Raw genomic sequence first — 19,613 nt, 5'->3', positions numbered from 1 at the left:
TGTGACTTTCCACTGTGGTGGCCAGACATATGCCTTTTACTCATCTGATTGATTTTAATATATTGCTACACAACAGACAGATTAGCTGTGTTTAACAATGGAAAACAGAATCTGATCCTTAACTTCCTAATGGCAAAATTCCTTGTGGCTCTGGTGGTAATAAGGACTGCCTCTTAAAATGTACTGTGAATACATGTAACATGATGTTCATTATGAGGTTTTTGTACTGAAGTTATCTGATGTTGTTAACTTCACTTATAGTGCTAGGGTACACAAGCTGTTTATGCCAGAAGGTAGATATCTGTGCTTTGATTTTATCCCCCTTGCATAAATTGAGGCAACCGTGGGATAAACCCTACAGTCTTATTTTGAATCTATATTTTATTAATCAATTTTATTTTGAATCTGTATTTATGACATCAGTGGGGCTTTTGCTTGAGTAAAGAATGCAAGATTTGGCCCTATACATTCAAGTCGAGAGGAAAGAGGATGAGGAGCCCTGGTTAACGTTATTTTCTAATTACTGCAAATAGATGATTTATTCTATTCAGGTTCCTATATTACATGTATTACTTTGGTGCATGAGCACTAATTGGTTGCTTCACTTTGCACCTCTCTAAATTGGGGCCAGAGTGAGTTCAGAGTCACAATACTTGAGCCAGTTCTGGGAATCTATAGACTAGAAACAAATCTCAAGTTATCCTGTTAATTTTTTTTTATATCCATATAATATAAAAGAAAACTGATAAAGACACAAGGCCTAATTCTCCTCTCAGGGGTTGCACTGGTGCAATTGGAGAATTTGGTCCATTTTCTTTAGCCATAAAAATAAGAAGAAAAAAAGGAGAGAAGAAGTGGAACCACTAAGAATTGAGGTTGAGATTAAAGATAATCTAGGTATGGACTAACACCTAAATGAATACTTTGCCTCAGTTTTTAATAAGAGTAATGAGGAGGTTGAGGGCTGTAGCAGGATGGCTAATGGGAACAAGAATATGGAAGTAGAAACTACCACATCCAAGGTAGAAGCCAGACTCAAACATTTTAATGGGATTAAATCAGGGGGCCTGGATAATCTTTATCCAAGAATATTAAAGGAACTGGCACATGAAATTGCAAGCCCAAAAGTGAGTGATTTTCATGAATTTGTGGACTCAGGGGTTGTAACCTAGGAAAGGAGAATTGCGCATATTGTGTACCTATATTTAAGAAAGAAAGAAAAGAGATCTGGGAAACTGCAGACCCATTATTTTGACCACAAGTGAATCAAAGGTCTTAAAACAAATTTTGAAAGAGAGAGTAGTTAAGGATATCGAGCTAAATGGTAATTGGGACAAAATACAACATGTTTTTACAAAAGATAGATCATGCCAGACCAACCTGATCTTTCTTTGAGAAGATAACCAATGTTTTAAACAAAGCAAATGCCTGCTATTGCTGATGATACAGAAGGAGGAGAGAACTCAGCTTGCATCTTAGGTTGAATCTGAAGGGTTAGCAACAAGAAAAAACTTTTTTGTTTAACATAAAACTGAGCACAGTTGATCTAGAAATAATTCACAGATAAGGACTACAGAACCCCTCGTCCCATTTGTGGAGGATTTCTTTGCAGAGCAGAACCAAAAACATTAAACAACCCCTGAAATGTTTCCTTTAAGGCTTGGTAGCATATGGTATGCAATATTTATTTTTCTATTTACTGTCCTTCAGTCTAAAATCATATATTAAGACAAAAGCTTTCTTCTCTGTTGTAGCTAATGGCAATGCATTTATTAAAATGTTTCACTGAATTCAGATTTCTTTGGGGAAAATGGAGTGGTTTTTCTGAAGTCTTCTGCATCTGAATTCTCCAGAAAATATGGTCCCAGGTTTGTATGTAAACCAAGCCGTATGATTTCCCTGACAAATGCTTAGCAAATATCAATATTAGAATGGAACATTCTATGAAACAGCAAGTGAAAGGAGTACGGTGTAATCTGGATTTACACCATGAGAGCCAATAACAGAAGTGAGTCAGTTGTTTGTTGTTCATGCTCATGAAATAAACCAAGATTAATTTTAATTCAGCTGTCACTAAAACATTCCCTTCTTAAAAGCTGTTATGATCTAAACCAGCAGTTCTCAAACTGTGGGTTGGGACCCCAAACTGGGTCAGGATCCCATTTTAATGGGGTCACCATGACTGGCTTAGACTTGCTGGGGCTAGGAACCTGGGCAGTGGGACTCAGGTTACAGGCTCCCTGCCTGGGGCTGAGGCCCCTGGGCTTCAGCTTTTCCCCCTCTGCATCCACTAGGGGCTCAGGCTGGCTCAGGATTTAGTCCCCGCTCCTGGGGTTGCGTAGTAATTTTTATTGCCCAAATGGGGGTCAGGGTGCAGTGAAGTTTGAGAACCCCTGATCTAAAGCTTCCTTTTATAAGTTATTAACTTGAATGCATAAATATTCTCATTAATTAGAAAAGCAACTGTTAATCAAAAGGATCACTTCTCACTGAGATTTCCCATTTGCTGTAGGCAGCCGGCTTACCAAGAAGGCACGTCTGACATTAGGGACTTCACTGAAGGCAATCACCACAGGAATTATATCCAGGGCACTGAACTCTAGCACTGCTGTGTCGATGGAGGTAGCATCCTGTGATGGGCCACTGGTGAAAAATATGGCAACTTTTCTTACGAGAACACCCTGACGAACCCGCTTGAACACATTCCTTGCAATGAATCTCATGGCCGCTCCAATATTGCGCCTGCCCGAGGACCTCTCCAGAGGTATTCTCTGGACTGCTTCCAGCAGCAAGTTGTTCCTCTGGAATTCCGAGAATCGGATGAGGTACCTTGTGTTGGTATTGTATGAAACTATGGAGATGCGGGCACCAGTCGGACAGTTGCTTTCACTGAGCTTGATGACCCCCAGCAAAGACATCACAATATCCCTCATTCTTTCAAATGCTGCTAGGGTAACATCTTCAGACATATCGAGGGCAAACACCAATTCAGTGGGATATGCTGGACATTTGGCTGTACCTTGAAATAAACGTACTGTGTGAAAGGGTATCCATAAACCAATATTGTCATAGTTTCTACAGTCTAAGGAAGAAACTGATTATAGAGCTATTTACCTGATAAGCAAGCTAGACGGGAACGATGGGAGAGAAAAAAAAAAAGAATTATTTTATTTTACAATTACCTTGATTAGATTGTATCCATTCATACAGTGGCTTGAAATTACTATAAGGTGGGTGCACAACTAGTTGAAGAACTGGACTCAAAGAATAGTTATCAGTGGTTTTCTGTCACATTGGGAGGACATATCTAGGCATCCTGCAAGGGTGAGCCCAGAGCTATTTAATATTTTCATTAATGACTTGGATAATGGAACAGAGCATGTGCTTATAAAATGTGTACATGACACCAGGCTGGGAGGGGTTGCAAGCACTTTGGAGGAAGCTTTAAAATTCAAAATGACTGCGACAAATTGGAGAATTGATATGAAATCAACAAAATGAAATTCAATAAAGACAAGTGCAAAGTACTATAGTTGGGGGAAAAATCAAATGCCCAACTACAAAATGGGGAATAACCATCTAGGTGGTAGTACTGCTGAAGGGGAACCTAGGGGTTATAGTGAACTACGGACTGAATGGGTCATCAATGAGACATAGCTGCAAAAAAGACTCTCATGATTCTGGAGTGTATTAACAGGAGTGTTGTATGCAAGACACAGGAGGTAATTGTCCTGCTCTATTTGGCACTGCTGAGGCCCCAGCTGGAGAATTCTGGGGCACAATTTAGCTTGGAAAGATGTGGACAAACTGGAAAGAGACCAGAGAAGAGCAACAAAACTGATAAAAAGCTTAGAAAACCTGCCCTATGAGGAAAAGGTAAAAAAACTGGGCATGTTCAGTCTTGAGAAAAGACCACTGAGGGGGACTTGAGAACTGTCTTCCAATATGTTAAGGGCTGTAATAAGGAGGACAGTGATCAATTGTTATCCATGTTCACTGAAGGTAGGACAAGTAATGGGCTTAATCTGCAGCAAAGGAGATTTAGGTTAGATATTAGGAGAAACTTTCAACCTATAAGGGTAATTGAGCACTAGAATAGGCTGCCAAGGGAGGTCATAGAGCCCCCCCTCATTGGAAGCTTTTAAAAACAAACCGGACAAGCTGGTCAGGGATGCTCTAGGTTTACTTGGTCCTGCTGCAGCACAGCGGGCTGGACTTGATGACTTCTTGAGGTCCCTTCCAGCCCTGTATTTCTACGAATCTATGTGATACCCTTGCTTTGAATAAAGAGCCTGATTCAAAGCTGCTTGAACCTTTGGATGGGCCACAGAATCTATATTATTTGCTTCTGTCATCAAGGGGGAAATTGTACCTTCTTTTCTCCTATCCACTGGTGCAGGGGACCCTACAGCAGTCAAACAGGTGGCCATGCTTAGGGTATTTACCTCCTACGTGGCCCAGAGCCCAGAGGCATGGAGGTTGTGTGTGTTCTATTGCACAGGCGGGTGGGGGCTCCATGGCTGAGGGACAGGTGATAGGAAGGTACTTTCCCCTCTCCAGCACAGAGTTCCTCAGTACCCAGTGGAGTTACTTGGGCAAGGTGCTTTGGAGAGCAGGTTAGCCCAAATGAGAGAGACACAAAGAGGAAGGAAATATTAATGAGAGCCAATTAAGGGATAGCTTGTGCTTTCAAGCCAGTACAGCTTGCAAAGTCCACAAGTTCAGTCCCCGTAGAGGGGTGATTACCTGCCCCTACCACCAAAAGGCTAATTATAACATAAGCACAGGGGTGGCTGCTAGTGAGAGTGGGGGTTTGGTCTGGTTTTTATACAAAGGAAATGAATGTTGGGCTTGCAGATAAAACTGAACATAAGAACAGCCATACTGGGTCAGACCAAAGGTCTATCTAGCCCAGTATCCTGTCTTCCCACAGTGGCCAAGACCAGGTGCCCTAGAGGGAATGAACAGAGAATTATCCCATGTTGCCAATTCCCAGCTTCAAAAGTGTGTGGAATACAACATGTGTATGTATATATATATTTTTTTCTTTCAAAGGCATAGTTGAAATGATACATTTCTATAGCTTTGCTTTTTTCCCTGATGAGTTTGACAGTGTTATCAAATATAAAACGGATAGGCTGAAATCTATATTGACTCTGTGTGTATCTCACTTATGTTTTTAAAATGGAGTATAGTACATGCAAATGCAAGGTAGCCCTGGAGGCTAACACATTGTATTTATCCATGGAATGGGTACAGCACAGGCAGTGGCAGTGCAAGATTCCCTGAACTGTCCATCAAGGTGACCCAGCCTGTCCCTGGAAGAGTCAGCTAACTGAAGGAGATGGAGGTCAGTCTCCACAGCGTATTCAGTCCACGGCCTCTGTGCTGAGTCAGCCAACAAGGTTGCTCAATAACGAGGACTGTGACCATGGTTAATGATTCAGTAACAGAAAAAATAAACAGGAAATACAAACTTGTTTCTCATACATTCCTGAATAGCCTCCAAAGGTAACAACTTTCGGTCACTACCAGCTTGTGCCAGACTGATACCAGCCACCTAGAGCCTCAGATCCATCCCCTGAGCCATTGAGTTGCCCAGTATGTTTTCATTTAAAAAATATGGCTTTACAAATTCCAGCTTGGGAAAAGAAATAAACCCAGTACTTACGGCAGTTTTCTCGTGTGAAATTAACAAGTCTACAAGGCTGCGGAGGGAAAAATGAAAAGATGGTTAAGGGCCAAGAGCCAGAGCCAGCTCCCACTGGAAAATCCATGAGATTCTTTCCATTGACTCCCATGGGAACTGGATCAGGTCCCAAGTCCTGAGCTCACTTAATCCTGCATAAATCCAAAGTAACCACCTTACAGTCAGTGCAGTTACTCAGGATGTACACTGGTGTACTTGACAGCAGGATCGTACCCTAACCAGGGCCGGTGCAACCATTTGGGTGACCTAGGCGGTCGCCTAGGGCACTGCGATTTGGGAGGCACCATTTTCTTCGGCAGCAACCGCTGTGGCCAGATCTTCGGCCACCCTGGTCGCCGCCAGCATTTAGGTGGAGGGAGCTGGGGCAGGGTAGCGGAGGGAGGGCCGCCTGCAGCAAGTAAGGGAGGGGTGGCACGCAGGGGAACTCCCCGCCCCAGCTCACCCCTGCCCTGCCTCCTCCCCAAGCAAGTCATGGCTGCTTCACTTCTCCCGCCTCCCAGGCTTGCAGCGCCAATCAGCTTAGGCACTGCAAGCCTGGGAAGGGGGAGAAGTGAAGCAGCCACAGCATGCTCGGGGTGCTCATGCTCGGAGCAGGGGTGAGCTGGGATGGGGAGGGTGCCTCAGGGCAGAGGTTGGGGAGCTGCGGCAAGGGAGGTGCCTCAGGGCAGAGGGAGGGAACTTCCGGTGGTGGGGGGGCCTCAGGGCAGGGGCACAGGAGGGGGAGGCACAAGGTGGAAATTTCGCCTAGGGCGCGAAACATCTTTGCACCGGCTCTGATCCTAACACTATAGTAGAAGTTTCCTACCTTTCATTGGACACTTAACCTTTCTCAAATGTATGACATAGTTCAGAATGTATCTGTTCATTTTGTATAATATATCTGTGCATTAAGATCTATAAGATCGTGGGACAGTCATTGGCCTGGCCAGTGCTGCTGGAGGAATGGAGAGGGTGGCAGAGGGGAAGCCTGATAGTCTTGGCAGGATTCTACAAGATGAGGAGAGCACTATTCTATGAAGGGCATATTTCTGCACCTTAGGGCTTGGCTACACTTGCAAGTTGCAGCGCTGGTGAGGGGGTTACAGCACTGCAACTTACCAGGTGTCCACACTTACAGAGCTCAGCCAGCGTTGCAACTCCCTTCCTGCAGCACTGGCTGTACATCTGGTCCGCTACGGGTGTAGCGAATCCAGCGCTGCTGATGCAGCGCTGCTCATCAGGTGTGGACACTCACCAGTGCTGTTATTGGCCTCCAGGGTATTAGGAGGTATCCCACAATTCCTGTATACAACAAACCGGAAGGTACTCCCCGGAGCTACTTATCTAAAAAACAAACACAGCTGCTCTTTGCTGCAGCGAGCGAGCGAGCCGAGGCTTTGGAATGTTCACAGCTGTTTGCTTGAGGAGACAAACAGCACGGTGGGGGAGTCCATCGGAGAAGCTGCTTATCTGGTCTGGAAGCCTTTTTACATTTAAGAGTGATTGAGAGAGGGGTGGGGGAAATGGCCAGAATTTGCAAGGCAGGGAGCTGTCACACAGTGTCTGCTCCAAATCCACTCTCTCTGTCTCCCCAACGCTCCCTGTCACACTCCACCCCACCCCACTCTTTTGAACTTGCAAGGCAGGGAGCTGTCACAATGTCTGCTCCAAAATCCACTCTCTCTGTCTCCGCAAGCTCCCTGTCACACTCCACCCACCTCCCTTTTGAAAAGCACGTTGCAGGCCACTTGAACGCTGGGATAGCTGCCCACAATGCACCACTCCCAACAGCACTGCAAATGCTGCAAATGTGGCCACACTGCAGCGCTGGCCGCTGTCAGTGTGGCCACACTGCAGCGCTGGCCCTACACAGCTGTACGACCACAGCTGTAACTACCAGCGCTGCAAAAATGTAAGTGTAGCCATACCCTTAGAAAAGGAGCAGCAGGTGCCCCCTAGTTAGCTCATGCTATTGACTGCTAAGTGACCTTGCCTGACTTGGACATGTGCCTTAGCTACCAGACTTGTGACAGACCTGCAGTAATTCCATAAGCTTTGTCCAGGTTAAGATAAACATTATTGATTTAAGTTTAATAATTTGAGGGTCTGTTGTATTAAAATGTAATTGTGTATGCGTTGTTGTGAAATTGTATGTAACTGCTCCAGGAAACTGACCAATGCAATCTTTGGAAAGTATTAGGAACGTCAAAGGGCTTTGACGGATAATATGTGTGGGGTCGATTTTCTAGCCAGTACTTGGGAGGAAGGAAATGCAAAGGGAGAGGAGAATTTGCATTTCCCTCCTCCCAAGTTACTTTGCTGTTTACCCTGGAAAAGTGTGTGTTTGGGTCAAGGCTCCTTTTACCCTCTTTCCTCACTCCAGCACACCCATATAAGAGGGCAGGGTCTATCCCTAAGTCCCTTTTGAGGTTTTGTAAACTAGTCCAAATCACATAACTGAGAAAAGAGTTTTAATGTTTAAATTGTTTGCAAAACTTTTGCCTGGTTTTAAAAAAATGTTTCCAAGTCCTTGGTTATTTATTTCACACAAGACTGTAACTGTTTTACTGCAACAAGCACATGAAGAAAGCTTTCCTTCAATGGCTATTAGAAAACTCTGTACAGTCAATTCTTCTTAAATGGAAAAAACTGAAACTGTTAACTACATGTAGCATGCACTTAGGTTTTAGAAATGAGATGATTACATACCGCCATGGCTATGGTGCCTTTTGGTCCTTTGGCACCCTGGAACAAATTTAACAGCGGGTTAGAAAATCACTCTCATGTTAAGAGCAGGAACATATTTAATATATATTTAGTAATGACAAAGGCGTAGAAAAAAAAATCAGGCATTTCTGTGTTAGTGCACACGTGTTGTTTTCTTGACAACTATTTATGACTTTCCAATGTGATTGTCCAGACTATTTCCTGAAATGGATGTCTGTAGACTGTTGCACAGTTGAGATGAAGACTGACACTTTGATGTACTTTCTCCAAAGAGTTTTTTCCTGCATGTTACCTAAACTCAGCATTTGCTACTGCTATGAAGTGGCATCACTCAGGATTATATTAGTTTCCAAAGTTCTTGCTAGTAGAGGGTGTCATGGTTTAGATATATCTGCACATTCGACTCCTATCAGTATCTGAGTGCAACCCCACCAGGTGACAGACCTCTTGCCTTCGCCTCTCTGGGATGGAATCCCACAATGCTCCCCTTCTCAGACCGGGTGCCGGGGTACGGCACTTTGTGTACCAATCATGATTGTTCAGCAGGCCCAACTGTATTTTGCTGCCCTGCAAGTCTCCCCTTGGGGAACTCTGACTAGTGTGTGAAATAGGGACCCAAACAGCCTTTTCAAAACAAAGTATTGTTTAATCTTATCTGTAGGAACGCAGCATAATAAGAAAAAGGATTTAACAGAACAGTCTGCATGCTTCTGTCTTACATAAAATGTAGGCAGGCCTACATAGGCAAACATTCCTATCTCTGGGACTGGGTGGACAGTCTGCGCCCCTGCAGTCTCTGCCTCTCTTTCTCTTCATTTTCAGGGGCTCATGTTTTTATACACTCTGAAGTTCTTTGTTTCAGCATCTGAATGGAATTCCCCTTCCTCAGTGTCAAGCCAGGAGTGTTGAACCCAGCATGTCAGAGGTAATCTTTAAAGGGATCAACACCTGTATTGTCTTTAAAGTATCAGTGAATATGTAGCTACCAGCAATGATTGCCCACTTTCCTGTCTACATACAAACTAACCCATGCCTAAATTTACCCATAAGTAATTATATAGCAAACACCATAGGAACTATGAAACTAGCGGATGGAACATATAATATTTGAAAAATATTACAGGCAGCTCCCTTCCTTCATAGAGGGACCCCCCTGTCCTGGGTCCCCACAAGAATCCCGCTCCAGTGTGAGGCAGCAGACTCCCTTAAGGACAAAACAGGGAGGATTGGTTGAAATAAAAGTTATTTAAGTCACCAATTTTAATCATTATCTAAAATCATCAAGGAGGAAACCTTAATTTAAATAACTGATTTTAATCTGGGTTTGCAACTGAATTTAAAGAAAGGTTCATTTAGTTGGGTGGTAACCATTACAACATGTTGTTTTGCAACTCAGGATAGCCATTACACTAAATTTGGTACTTCCCTTTGCTCACCAGGAGGATACACAATCGCTACACACATTTTTAAGCAATTATACTGATTAACATACATTTATTCAGATCTTTAATGTTTGCATTTCTCATTATTTTTTAAAATGGTGAATGATAGAATTCTTAGTTCCTAAAGTAAATTAATTCTTTCTTTAGGGAGGCAGTGTGGGGTAGTAATGAGAGCACTACACTAGGACTCACAAAACCTGTGTACTATTCCTAGCTCAGGAACTGGTCCTGCTGGGTGACCTCCAGGTCTCAGTCCCTCCTGTGACTTGCACGCCATAAGTTTTATGGAAATATGCTTATGAGTGTGAATAGAATGTAACTGGAATATGCTTTATGCAAAAGGTCTCTTGTAAGGTATCATTACAAAGCTTATAATCTATTGAGTGTGGTCATTCTATTTGTATGAATGTATCATTCTTGTATCTAAAACTAGAAATATTACTCTGAGGTCCTATTGTAATTATGCAATCTGTGGGCCATTAATGGTGGCTTAGGATCTTGATGGCTCCCATTGACTAGAACAATTGGTTGTAAATGGCTGTGTTTACCTCTAAGCCTTCCTGTGTCCCTGTAAGCCAGGCAGGAAAGAATGGAGGCTTGAGATCTCACAGGACATGTGACCATGTCACCTGGTACTGGAATCCATCTTAAACCTGGTGCTTTTCCATTTAGAAGGAGGGGTGGGGACCCAGAGAGACAAAAGATGCCTGCTGTGTGCCAAAGCTATAAAAGAGTGGAACAGAACAAAGGGGGCTGCCAGTCATGAGAAATCCCCTAGATACCACCTGAGCTGGAACTAGTAAGAACTGTACCAGGGGAAAAGATTGGGCCCAGACTAAGAAGGAGTCTACTCTGTGAAAGAAGCTTATTGGAACACCTCTGAGGGTGAGATTTACCTGTATTCAGTTTCTTTAATGTATTAGGATTAGACTTGCATGTTTTCTTTTATTTTGCTTGGTAACTTACTTTGTTCTGTCTGTTATTACTTGAAAACACTTAAATCCTACTTTTTATACTTATCAAAATATTTTACATGTAAACTAATAGAGTTATTACACAAAGGTGGTATTAACTTAGTCAGTAAATTCACAGATTGTTTTGGGTTATCACAGACCAGATTTTCAAAGGTATTTAGGTGCTTAAAGATGCAGATAGTCACTTTTGAAAATCCCACTAGACACCTAAACAGATTATAATATTCATAAAATATTACGGAGAGTAAAGAGCTTAATTAAGTGCCTAACTCCTACTTAATGATATTCCCCCCAATTATGTAGATAATTAAAAAAAGCAGCACTCTTTAATATCTGAGGTGGCCTCATTGATGCCACATTATATATATTTATTTAAACAATTTCAATAGACTATAGTAAATTTTGGCCTTAACACAAGTTGTCATAATTTCAAATTTAATTTTAAACAATTTTGTTTTTAAAAAGAAAAATGTATTTAAGTTAAATAAAAATCCAATTTTGAATTTTTTTAGATCAATTATTATCTTCCCTGGGAGAGAAAAGAATAGGGAAGGTACAATTCTGTCCTCAGTTAAATCTATGCCATTCCAGGATTTCCTGGGCATAGCTGAGGGCAGGATACATCTGTCTATACACGCCACTGCTCTACAGCCAAAATGCTTCTGAAATAAATGTAGTCAAACTTTACTAATTCTGGGTCACTGAGAACGAAAATGATGCTTAAAATTGTTGATTGGCTCTAGTCTAGCTGTTGGGCTCCAGACTACAGCAGTGGAATCTCCTGGCAGGTGATGTTAGGGTTTCCGTGTTCTGTGACCGTCAAAAGGATCTTGTCCCATTCTTCTTCATGGAAGGTGATCTTGTAGCCTGCAACAACATCGATGGTGTGATGGCAGCCCTCAACATCGTTCACGATCCAGATGAGTGGAGACTGTTCATTGATTCATCGAAGACGAGTCTTAAAGCTGTTTTGCTGCATAATGGCAATGTTTTGCTATCAATTCCAGTTGGTCATGCAGTCCATATGAAGGAAACCTATGACAACATGAAACAACTTTTGAGGTGCATAAACTATGACCAACATCAGTGGCAGCTTTGTGGCGATTTGAAGGTTGTTGCTCTCTTGCTTGGTCTGCAGACTGGATACACAAAGTACTGCTGTTTTCTCTGCAAATGGGATAGTCGTGCAAGAGATTCCCACTACATCAAGAAAGATTGGCCACTCTGACAGTCATTGGAGCCTGGGAGGAAAAGTGTTCAGCATCCACCACTTGTTGAATCAAGGAAGATTTTGTTACCACCCTTACACATCAAGCTGGGTCTGATGAAGAACTTTGTCAAGGCCATTGACAAAACACAAGCAGCTTTCAAGTACCTCCGTGGAAAATTTCCAAGGTTAAGTGAAGCTAAGATAAAGGAAGGTGTCTTTGTTGGTCCTCAGATTCGTGAACTTCTTCGAGATGATGCATTTGACCATGCACTGCATGGCAAGGAAAAGACGGCATGGAAAGCCTTCCAGTTAGTGGCAATAAATTTTCTCGGAAACAACAAGGCAGACAACTACAGGTTGTTGGTGGAAAACCTCCTCAAGGCATACAAAAGCCTTGGTTGCAACATGTCACTAAAGATACATTTTTTGCACTCTCATCTAGATTTTTTTCCACCGAACTGCGGAGCAGTGAGCGACGAGCACGGCGAGCGATTTCACCAGGACATTGCAACAATGGAGAAACGCTATCAGGGCAAATGGAGCCCATCAATGCTTGCAGACTATTGCTGGACAGTGACAAGAGATGCTCCATTTAATGAATACAAGAGACAAGCCAAGAAGCGCCGAGTAGACACTGAATAGGACTAAACTATGTACATAATAGTTTTTTGCCTTTTGTTTCATAATAAATTTTATTTATATAACCCTTTTGCTGATTTTTAAAGTGTTACATAAACAGGACAGGTGAAATATTATCATGTAAAGCAACCATAAACACATGAAAAGACCTAGGTTTACAATTTATGATTAAAACTCTACTATCTACACAATATACATAGACATAAAATGTAAAAACTTAAATATCTTAGAAACAGTAGCCAATCAGTTGTTTTAATTGTCATATTTGAATTCAGCACATCAAAATACATAATAAATACCACATTTTATCTCTGAAGCAGACGACTTCTCAAACATTGTAGACCAGTGTTAGTGAACTACATTTTATTGTAACCAGCATTGTCAAATGCATGATTAATCCCAAATCCCAAGGTTAATACTCGGTTTTAAATGTGGTACCTGTGGTCCTGGTGGCCCTTGGTCCCCTGGATTTCCCTCTGAACCTGGAAAGCCACCATTGCCCTAAAATAGAAACTCAAGAATAGTTACTAAGTCAAATTTTCAGTTTTTTGATTCAATATTTATAAGGACAGACATGGGAGCAGATCCATTACTGACGAAAATCTCCATAGCTTCATTGAAATCCAGTTGAGGAACTGGCTACTGCAATTTAAATAAAGATAGTGTAATATACAATATAGAACAACCCTCATAAGTAATAAAAATCAGTGAAGAACATTAATTTGACTGAGATCATCATACCTCTGAGACCTTGGAGCAATAAAGTAATGAGACTGATTTTCAATCCCTTTCTGGCTAGGGACTAAACTCTAGAATCTTTATTCAAGGCCCCCTTCACATGTACTTATCAGAAAGAGTAAGAGTGTTTATTATTTTTACCCTTGTTCCTCTAATTCCTTTGGACCCTTTATCTCCTTGACTGCCTGGATCACCATCTTCTCCCTACAAAGTTAATCAAAACCAGAATTTCTGTAGTGAAGGAGACACACACAAAAAATATAGACACACACAGTGCAAAGCAACATATACCAAAAGCAGAAAAGATCCATGTTATTGTACCTGTGGACCAGGGTATCCTGGGAATCCAGATTCTCCCTGGTATCGGGGGAAAAAGAGAAACAGACCTTAAAATTTTATTAACCTTTTCACTACTCCTTATTTGAAGAAGATATTTTGTTTTTAATCAGAAAAAAATTAAGGATTTCTAGTTACAGTCAATTTAAGTTACAACAGCCATTTCTCAGCCTCAACTGGCAACATTCCATTCTGCCCATTTAAAGCTACAGCAATTTAAATATTTCCAGCAGTTTTCATTTCTCTTCTAATTACTATTTTATTAAATTTTTGTGTCTTTTTTAGTGAAATAAAGTGGAATTCTATTTTAGTGATCATATAACCATAGTATATGGTTCAAATCTTACTTTCCAGGAGTTGTTTCCTAATGGTACCACTGTGTTGGCCCCACCCTTATATCAATCAATGGGGCATTCAGATTCAAGTGTTAGATCGGAAATAGGGTTGCGTTGTCGTTGTGTTTGTTTTTTCAAAGGAAGGAAATTATTTCACAGTCTTTTGTGTGCTATTTGGCTGCAGGTAAGAAATGTTAATAGCTTCCATGAGTACCAGTCAGAGCTAAAGTACATTCTTTCCAGATAAAGAACTTGCAGAATTAGCTCTGTGTCTTTGTAGGATTGTCCCATGCATGTGTCTGATTTAGGAAGCTCACTCTTATGAATCTGAACAGTGATTGTCCTCACACAACCTCAAAATGGGGGGTTGCCCAACAGATCCTTCAAACATGATTCTACAATAATAATTTATTCCTATTTGAATGGTAGGCTTGTTTTCCTAGGACATTGCATTTAATGAAGTGTAAGTTAGCTAGTGAATCTATACAATTTATAGTAACCTTTGTAGATTACTATATATAAGGTTGTTCCCTTTGTTGTTAGGAGGATCCCAACCTTTTTTGGATTAGATTCTGCCTCAGCTTTGGGCAGGCACACCATGAGAGAGAAGGGAAATAAGGAACCTCGTATGGCTCACATAAGGCTTAGAATTGGCCAAGCTCACCTAGCAATTAGGCAGATTGCTACCCATTTACTCCCCTAAAGGGTGGGAAAGGGTAGGGAGTGGATGGAGCCCTGGCTCCCCCTTCTGCTGTGGAACTCATGGCTGCAGGAAGTTGTTGAGGGCAAGAACTGCTCAAAAAGGAACTGGATATTTACACTGGTAACAAAAATATCCAGAGTTAACATATTTAATAACATTTTTGCAAGGGATATTAAACCTCATGCTTCAGAACTAATCTCTAGTGCTTAGAGAAAATGATATGATTACCTCACTTCTGCCTACTGCAGGGCTCAAACCAGTGGTTCTCAAACCTTTGTACTGGTGACCCATTTCACATAGCAAGCCTCAGAGTGGAACCGCCCCCTTATAAATTACGGTTTTTATATATTTAATACTATTATAAATTTTGGAGGCAAAGTGAGGTTTGGGGTGGATGCTGACAGCTCGCAACCCCCCATGTAATAACCTCGTAATGCCCTGAGGGGTCCCAACCCCCAGTTTGAGAGCCCCTGGCTTAAACTTTTCTATGGAGCATTTGGTGCTGGTCACAGTCAGGGATATGACACTGGACTAGATGGACCTTGGGTCTGATCCAGTCTGGCAATTCATCTATTCCTTGTTTCATGTACAGCATGCTGGGTCATAACATGAAAGGATTCCACGCTTGTAAAACTACACTGGCTCTTTATTAAGAGAACTGTTTACAGTGATATTGCAACTGCAGCTAGAATTCTAGCCATGAGCACAGCAACTGACTTCCAGTGCTCCTCCAAACTCTTCCCTCCTGCTACCTGTGCTCCTCCCTCCAAACAGGTTGCTATGTTACTGATTAAAGTTAAATTGCAATAAGCATGTCCACATAAGGTTTTGAACCAGTTTAAATCTTTTTAAAACAGATTTAAGTTCAATAAGAGAGATTCTCATATAGACAAAGCCCAAGGCAGCTATCGAGGAGTTAAGTGATTTAACCAATAGAAATATATTCAGAACGTCCAGGAAGCAATTTCTATTGGAGCTGCCATTATCACCCTTAAGAGAGCTCAGGCTAACTGCAGCAGACTGGTGAAAATAGATAATTATTTAGCTGAAGTTTGCCTAGCATAAAATTATGAAGGAATTTTCTCTTTCTCTTAGTGGAAAAAAAAACAAAAAACTCTGGGGTGGGAGGTGGAGGGCTTAGTAAACTTTGCTAAGAAGAAAAGACACCTGGAAGATTGCACCTGGTATGCCATTTGTTTACATCTGAACTAAAAGGAATTATTAATGCATGCTTAGATCAAGACTGAGAAGAATCAGGGCGTTGTTTGTGCATGACACCCTATCTAACATTTAATGTTAGGTGTATCAATATTAACAGCTAACATGAGTATGCTTGCAAGTTCTTTCTATATTTTTGAAAAACCTTCCTTCCCAACATTTGTCCTTCCTTTTATCTCTTTTTTTCTTATGGCCTTTAAGTAGAACAGTTGTTGAGGAATAACTAGAGAAAAAAATTACACAGAAGAAAGCAGATGCAGTGGAGCAAGTTTTGAGATTGACACTCATCTATTCCCCTCAGATTTATTTTTGGAAAAGATTATTATAATATTGTCTGTTGATAGACTTTCTTATTTCTTAAATCCAGTTTTCAGTGGATGGTGTCCAGAAATCTTTTATCGTCGTTTGTTGTCTGAAGGGTTTTCTCTTTATTCCGAGTGATAAATATTCATAATGATTGGAATGAATATTGTGGGATTTTTGAATTATTATTGTTGTAAAATTTTATGGTTGGATTATTTTTCAAATGGTTCCTTTCAATGTCTATTTTTTTGTTAGTAAATCATTGCTATCTCTCCATTTACTCGGGAATTGAGTGAGAGCGTCACAAGCTGTTAATGCTCAAATTTTCCCCTTCCTGTGTCCACACCCAAAACAAAACAAAACACAACTACTAAATACAAATATCCAGGAAGAAGTTCATAGATAAGAGGGCCAGATTGTCAGCTAGTGTAGAGGAGTTATCCACTGATTCCAATGGAGCTACACAGAATAATACCAATTTTGGACCTGGCCCTTACTTTGGATCTTTGATTGTAAATGGTTTCTATTATTTTTAGAAGATATTATATAATTATTTTTGTAAATAAATATTAATTTAGGGCTAGATGGCCCCTAGCTCTTCCTTACTGAGCATAAGTGCATGGGGATGTAAGTTCCCTCTCCCTCCCTCCTTTGATACCCTTGCTCAACCAAGTAAGGGCTCCTCAAATAGCTACTGCTCTCTGGCCACCACAGACGGGGAAGCAGCTTGACTAGTACTTCCCTCAATGAACAAATCGGTGGATGGGGCAGGAAATGGGAAGACCCTTGGCTCTGCCCTCCATATACCAGCTAGAGTAGCTGGTTGGGTGCACTCAGGGGAGGGGAAATAAGCTGTATCCCAAAAATCACTACAATAAACTGAATCTCCCACTTTACCCCCACAACAAGGAAGGAATGGCCAGCAGTGACTCCAAGCACGAGCGTTCCAAGCATGTCCCTGGGGCGGCAAGTCACGGGGGGCAGCCTGCCAGTCCCTGCGAGGGCGGCAGTCAGACAGCCTTTAGAGGCTTGCCTGCAGGAGGTCCACCAGTCCTGCAGATCAGCAGCAATTCGGCAGCGGGTATGCCAAAGCCACGGGACCAGGGATCTCCCGCAGGCGCGCCGCTGAAGAGTGTCTGACTGCTGTGCTTGGGGTGGCAAAAAAGCTAGAGCCACCCCTGGGAATGGTGCCTCTTTGAGCAACAGTTCTCTCCCAGGACTTCTCCTGCAGGGACACAGATACATGCCACTGATCACTTGGGGCTGAGACACAATTCTTCTTCCAACCTTTACTGACTGCGGGAGTCTGTGAATGGTGTCTGCACCAAGGCAATGTTCCAGGAGCCGCTGAGCCAGAACTGGAGGTAACTACCACTACTGCAGCTCCAGATTCAGAAAGCCTGATACACAGGTACACACAACCGGGGATGGGCTTAGCCTCTCGCATTCTGGGGACGAACTCGGGCAGTGTCTGAAATTTCCTTGGTCACGACAAATAAATCTGACTGGTATCTTATGAGGCATGACGTTCCATGACTGAGACTTCTGCTTCATTTCACCTTTGCTCCTTTGCTTCCTGCAGGACCATAGCCATCATTGCCATCTGGGCCCTGCATGGGTTGGAAAAGATACTGTTGGTTAGTTTCAAATATAGAATTAGCTGTACATTCAGTACTCCATTGGCCTAAAGGAGCACTCATGATTTTGGGCCCTTAGCAGTTATGGCTGATTGTGTAGTGGAGGGTGCCACAGACACAGTGTAGCAGCTATGGCAAAATCCTTCAAGAGAGGATACAGCCTAAAGCCAATATCATCTTCTTCAATCTACAGGGCATCTTCCTTATATTTTCCACAAAAATAACAGGAGTACTTGTGGCACCTTAGAGACTAATAACTTTATTTCAGCATCAGCTTTTGTGAGCTACAGCCCACTTCTTTGTATGCACAGAATGGAACACACAGACAGGAGAGATTTATTCTAATTTGCATATTGTCATCAATGTAACACAGTAGTGTCTAGGAAAGTACTTGCGCTACATTGATGACATCATCACCATCTGGACCCATGGAAAAGAAGCCCTCAAGGAATTTCACCATGATTTTAACAATTTCCATCCCACCATCAACCTCAGCCTGGACCAATTCACACAAGCGATCCATTTCCTAGACAATGCTGTGCTAATAAGCGATGGTCACATAAACACTATCCTATACCGGAAACCCACTGACTGCTATACTTACCTACATGCCTCCAGCTTCCATCCAGGACACACCACACGATCCACTGTCTACAGCCAAGCTCTAAGATACAACTGTATTTGCTCCAATCCCTCAGACAGAGATAAACACCTACAAGACCTCTATCAAGCATTCTTAAAACTACAATACCCACCTGCTGAAGTGAAAAAACAGATTGACAGAGCCAGAAGAGTACCCAGAAGCCACCTACTACAGGACAGGCCCAACAAAGAAAATAACAACGCCACTAGTTCATCACCTACAGCCCCCAACTAAAACCTCTCCAGCGCATCATCAAAGATCTACAAACCTATTCCTAAAGATGATCCCTCACTCTCACAGATCTTGGGAGACGGCCAGTCCTCGCTTATAGACCGCCTCCCAACCTGAAGCAAATACTCACCAGCAACTGCACACCATACAACATAAACACTAACCCAGGAACCTATCCTTGCAACAAAGCCCGATGCCAGCTCGTCCACATATTCTATTCAAGTAACACCATCATAGGACCTAATCACATCAACCATGCCATCAGGGGCTCGTTCACCTGCACATCTACCACGTTGTATATTGCCACCATGTGCCAGCAATGCCCCTTTGCCATGTACATTGGCCAAATTGGACAGTCTCCTGCGCAAAGAATAAATGGACACAAACTGACATCAGAATCATAACATCCAAAACCATGGAGAACACTTCAACCTCTCTAACCACTCACTGACAGACTTGAAGGTGGCAATTTTGCAACAAAAACTTCAAAAACAGATTCCAAAGAGAGACTGCTGAACTCAAATTAATATGCAAATTTTATTACAATTAACTCAGGCCTAAGCAGAGACTGGGAATGGTTGGGTCATTAAACTAATTGAATCTATTTCCCTATGTTAAGTTCTCCTCACACCTTCTATGGTCATCTTGATATCACTTCAAAGTTTTTTTCTCTCCTGCTGATGATAGCTCATCTCAATTGATTAGACTCTTCCTGTTGGTATGCATACTTCCACCTTTTCATGTTCTCTGTATGAATAAATCTCCTGTCTGTGTGTTCCATTCTATGC

At 42.1% G+C, this 19,613-nt stretch overlaps 1 protein-coding gene across 1 annotated transcript in view; it reads right to left on the bottom strand.

The window, feature by feature from the left end:
- The window catches only part of LOC116821595 (collagen alpha-4(VI) chain-like), a 106,036-nt gene that overhangs the window by 31,072 nt on the left and 55,351 nt on the right, over nucleotides 1-19,613 (bottom strand). The window contains exons 27-34 of the mRNA XM_032774933.2: nucleotides 17,874-17,924; nucleotides 13,741-13,776; nucleotides 13,561-13,623; nucleotides 13,120-13,182; nucleotides 8,399-8,434; nucleotides 5,672-5,708; nucleotides 3,115-3,126; nucleotides 2,526-3,019 (exon numbers count right to left, since the gene is read on the bottom strand). Of these exons, the coding sequence (XP_032630824.1) occupies nucleotides 2,526-3,019; nucleotides 3,115-3,126; nucleotides 5,672-5,708; nucleotides 8,399-8,434; nucleotides 13,120-13,182; nucleotides 13,561-13,623; nucleotides 13,741-13,776; nucleotides 17,874-17,924 (792 nt within the window). The remainder of the gene's footprint in view (nucleotides 1-2,525; nucleotides 3,020-3,114; nucleotides 3,127-5,671; nucleotides 5,709-8,398; nucleotides 8,435-13,119; nucleotides 13,183-13,560; nucleotides 13,624-13,740; nucleotides 13,777-17,873; nucleotides 17,925-19,613) is intronic.

Source organism: Chelonoidis abingdonii, chromosome 2, assembly GCF_003597395.2.
Source record: "Chelonoidis abingdonii isolate Lonesome George chromosome 2, CheloAbing_2.0, whole genome shotgun sequence".
Classification (NCBI taxonomy): Eukaryota; Metazoa; Chordata; order Testudines; family Testudinidae; genus Chelonoidis; species Chelonoidis abingdonii.
Note: the sequence above shows the minus strand (reverse complement) of the source record. Positions and strands in the feature narration are given on the sequence as shown.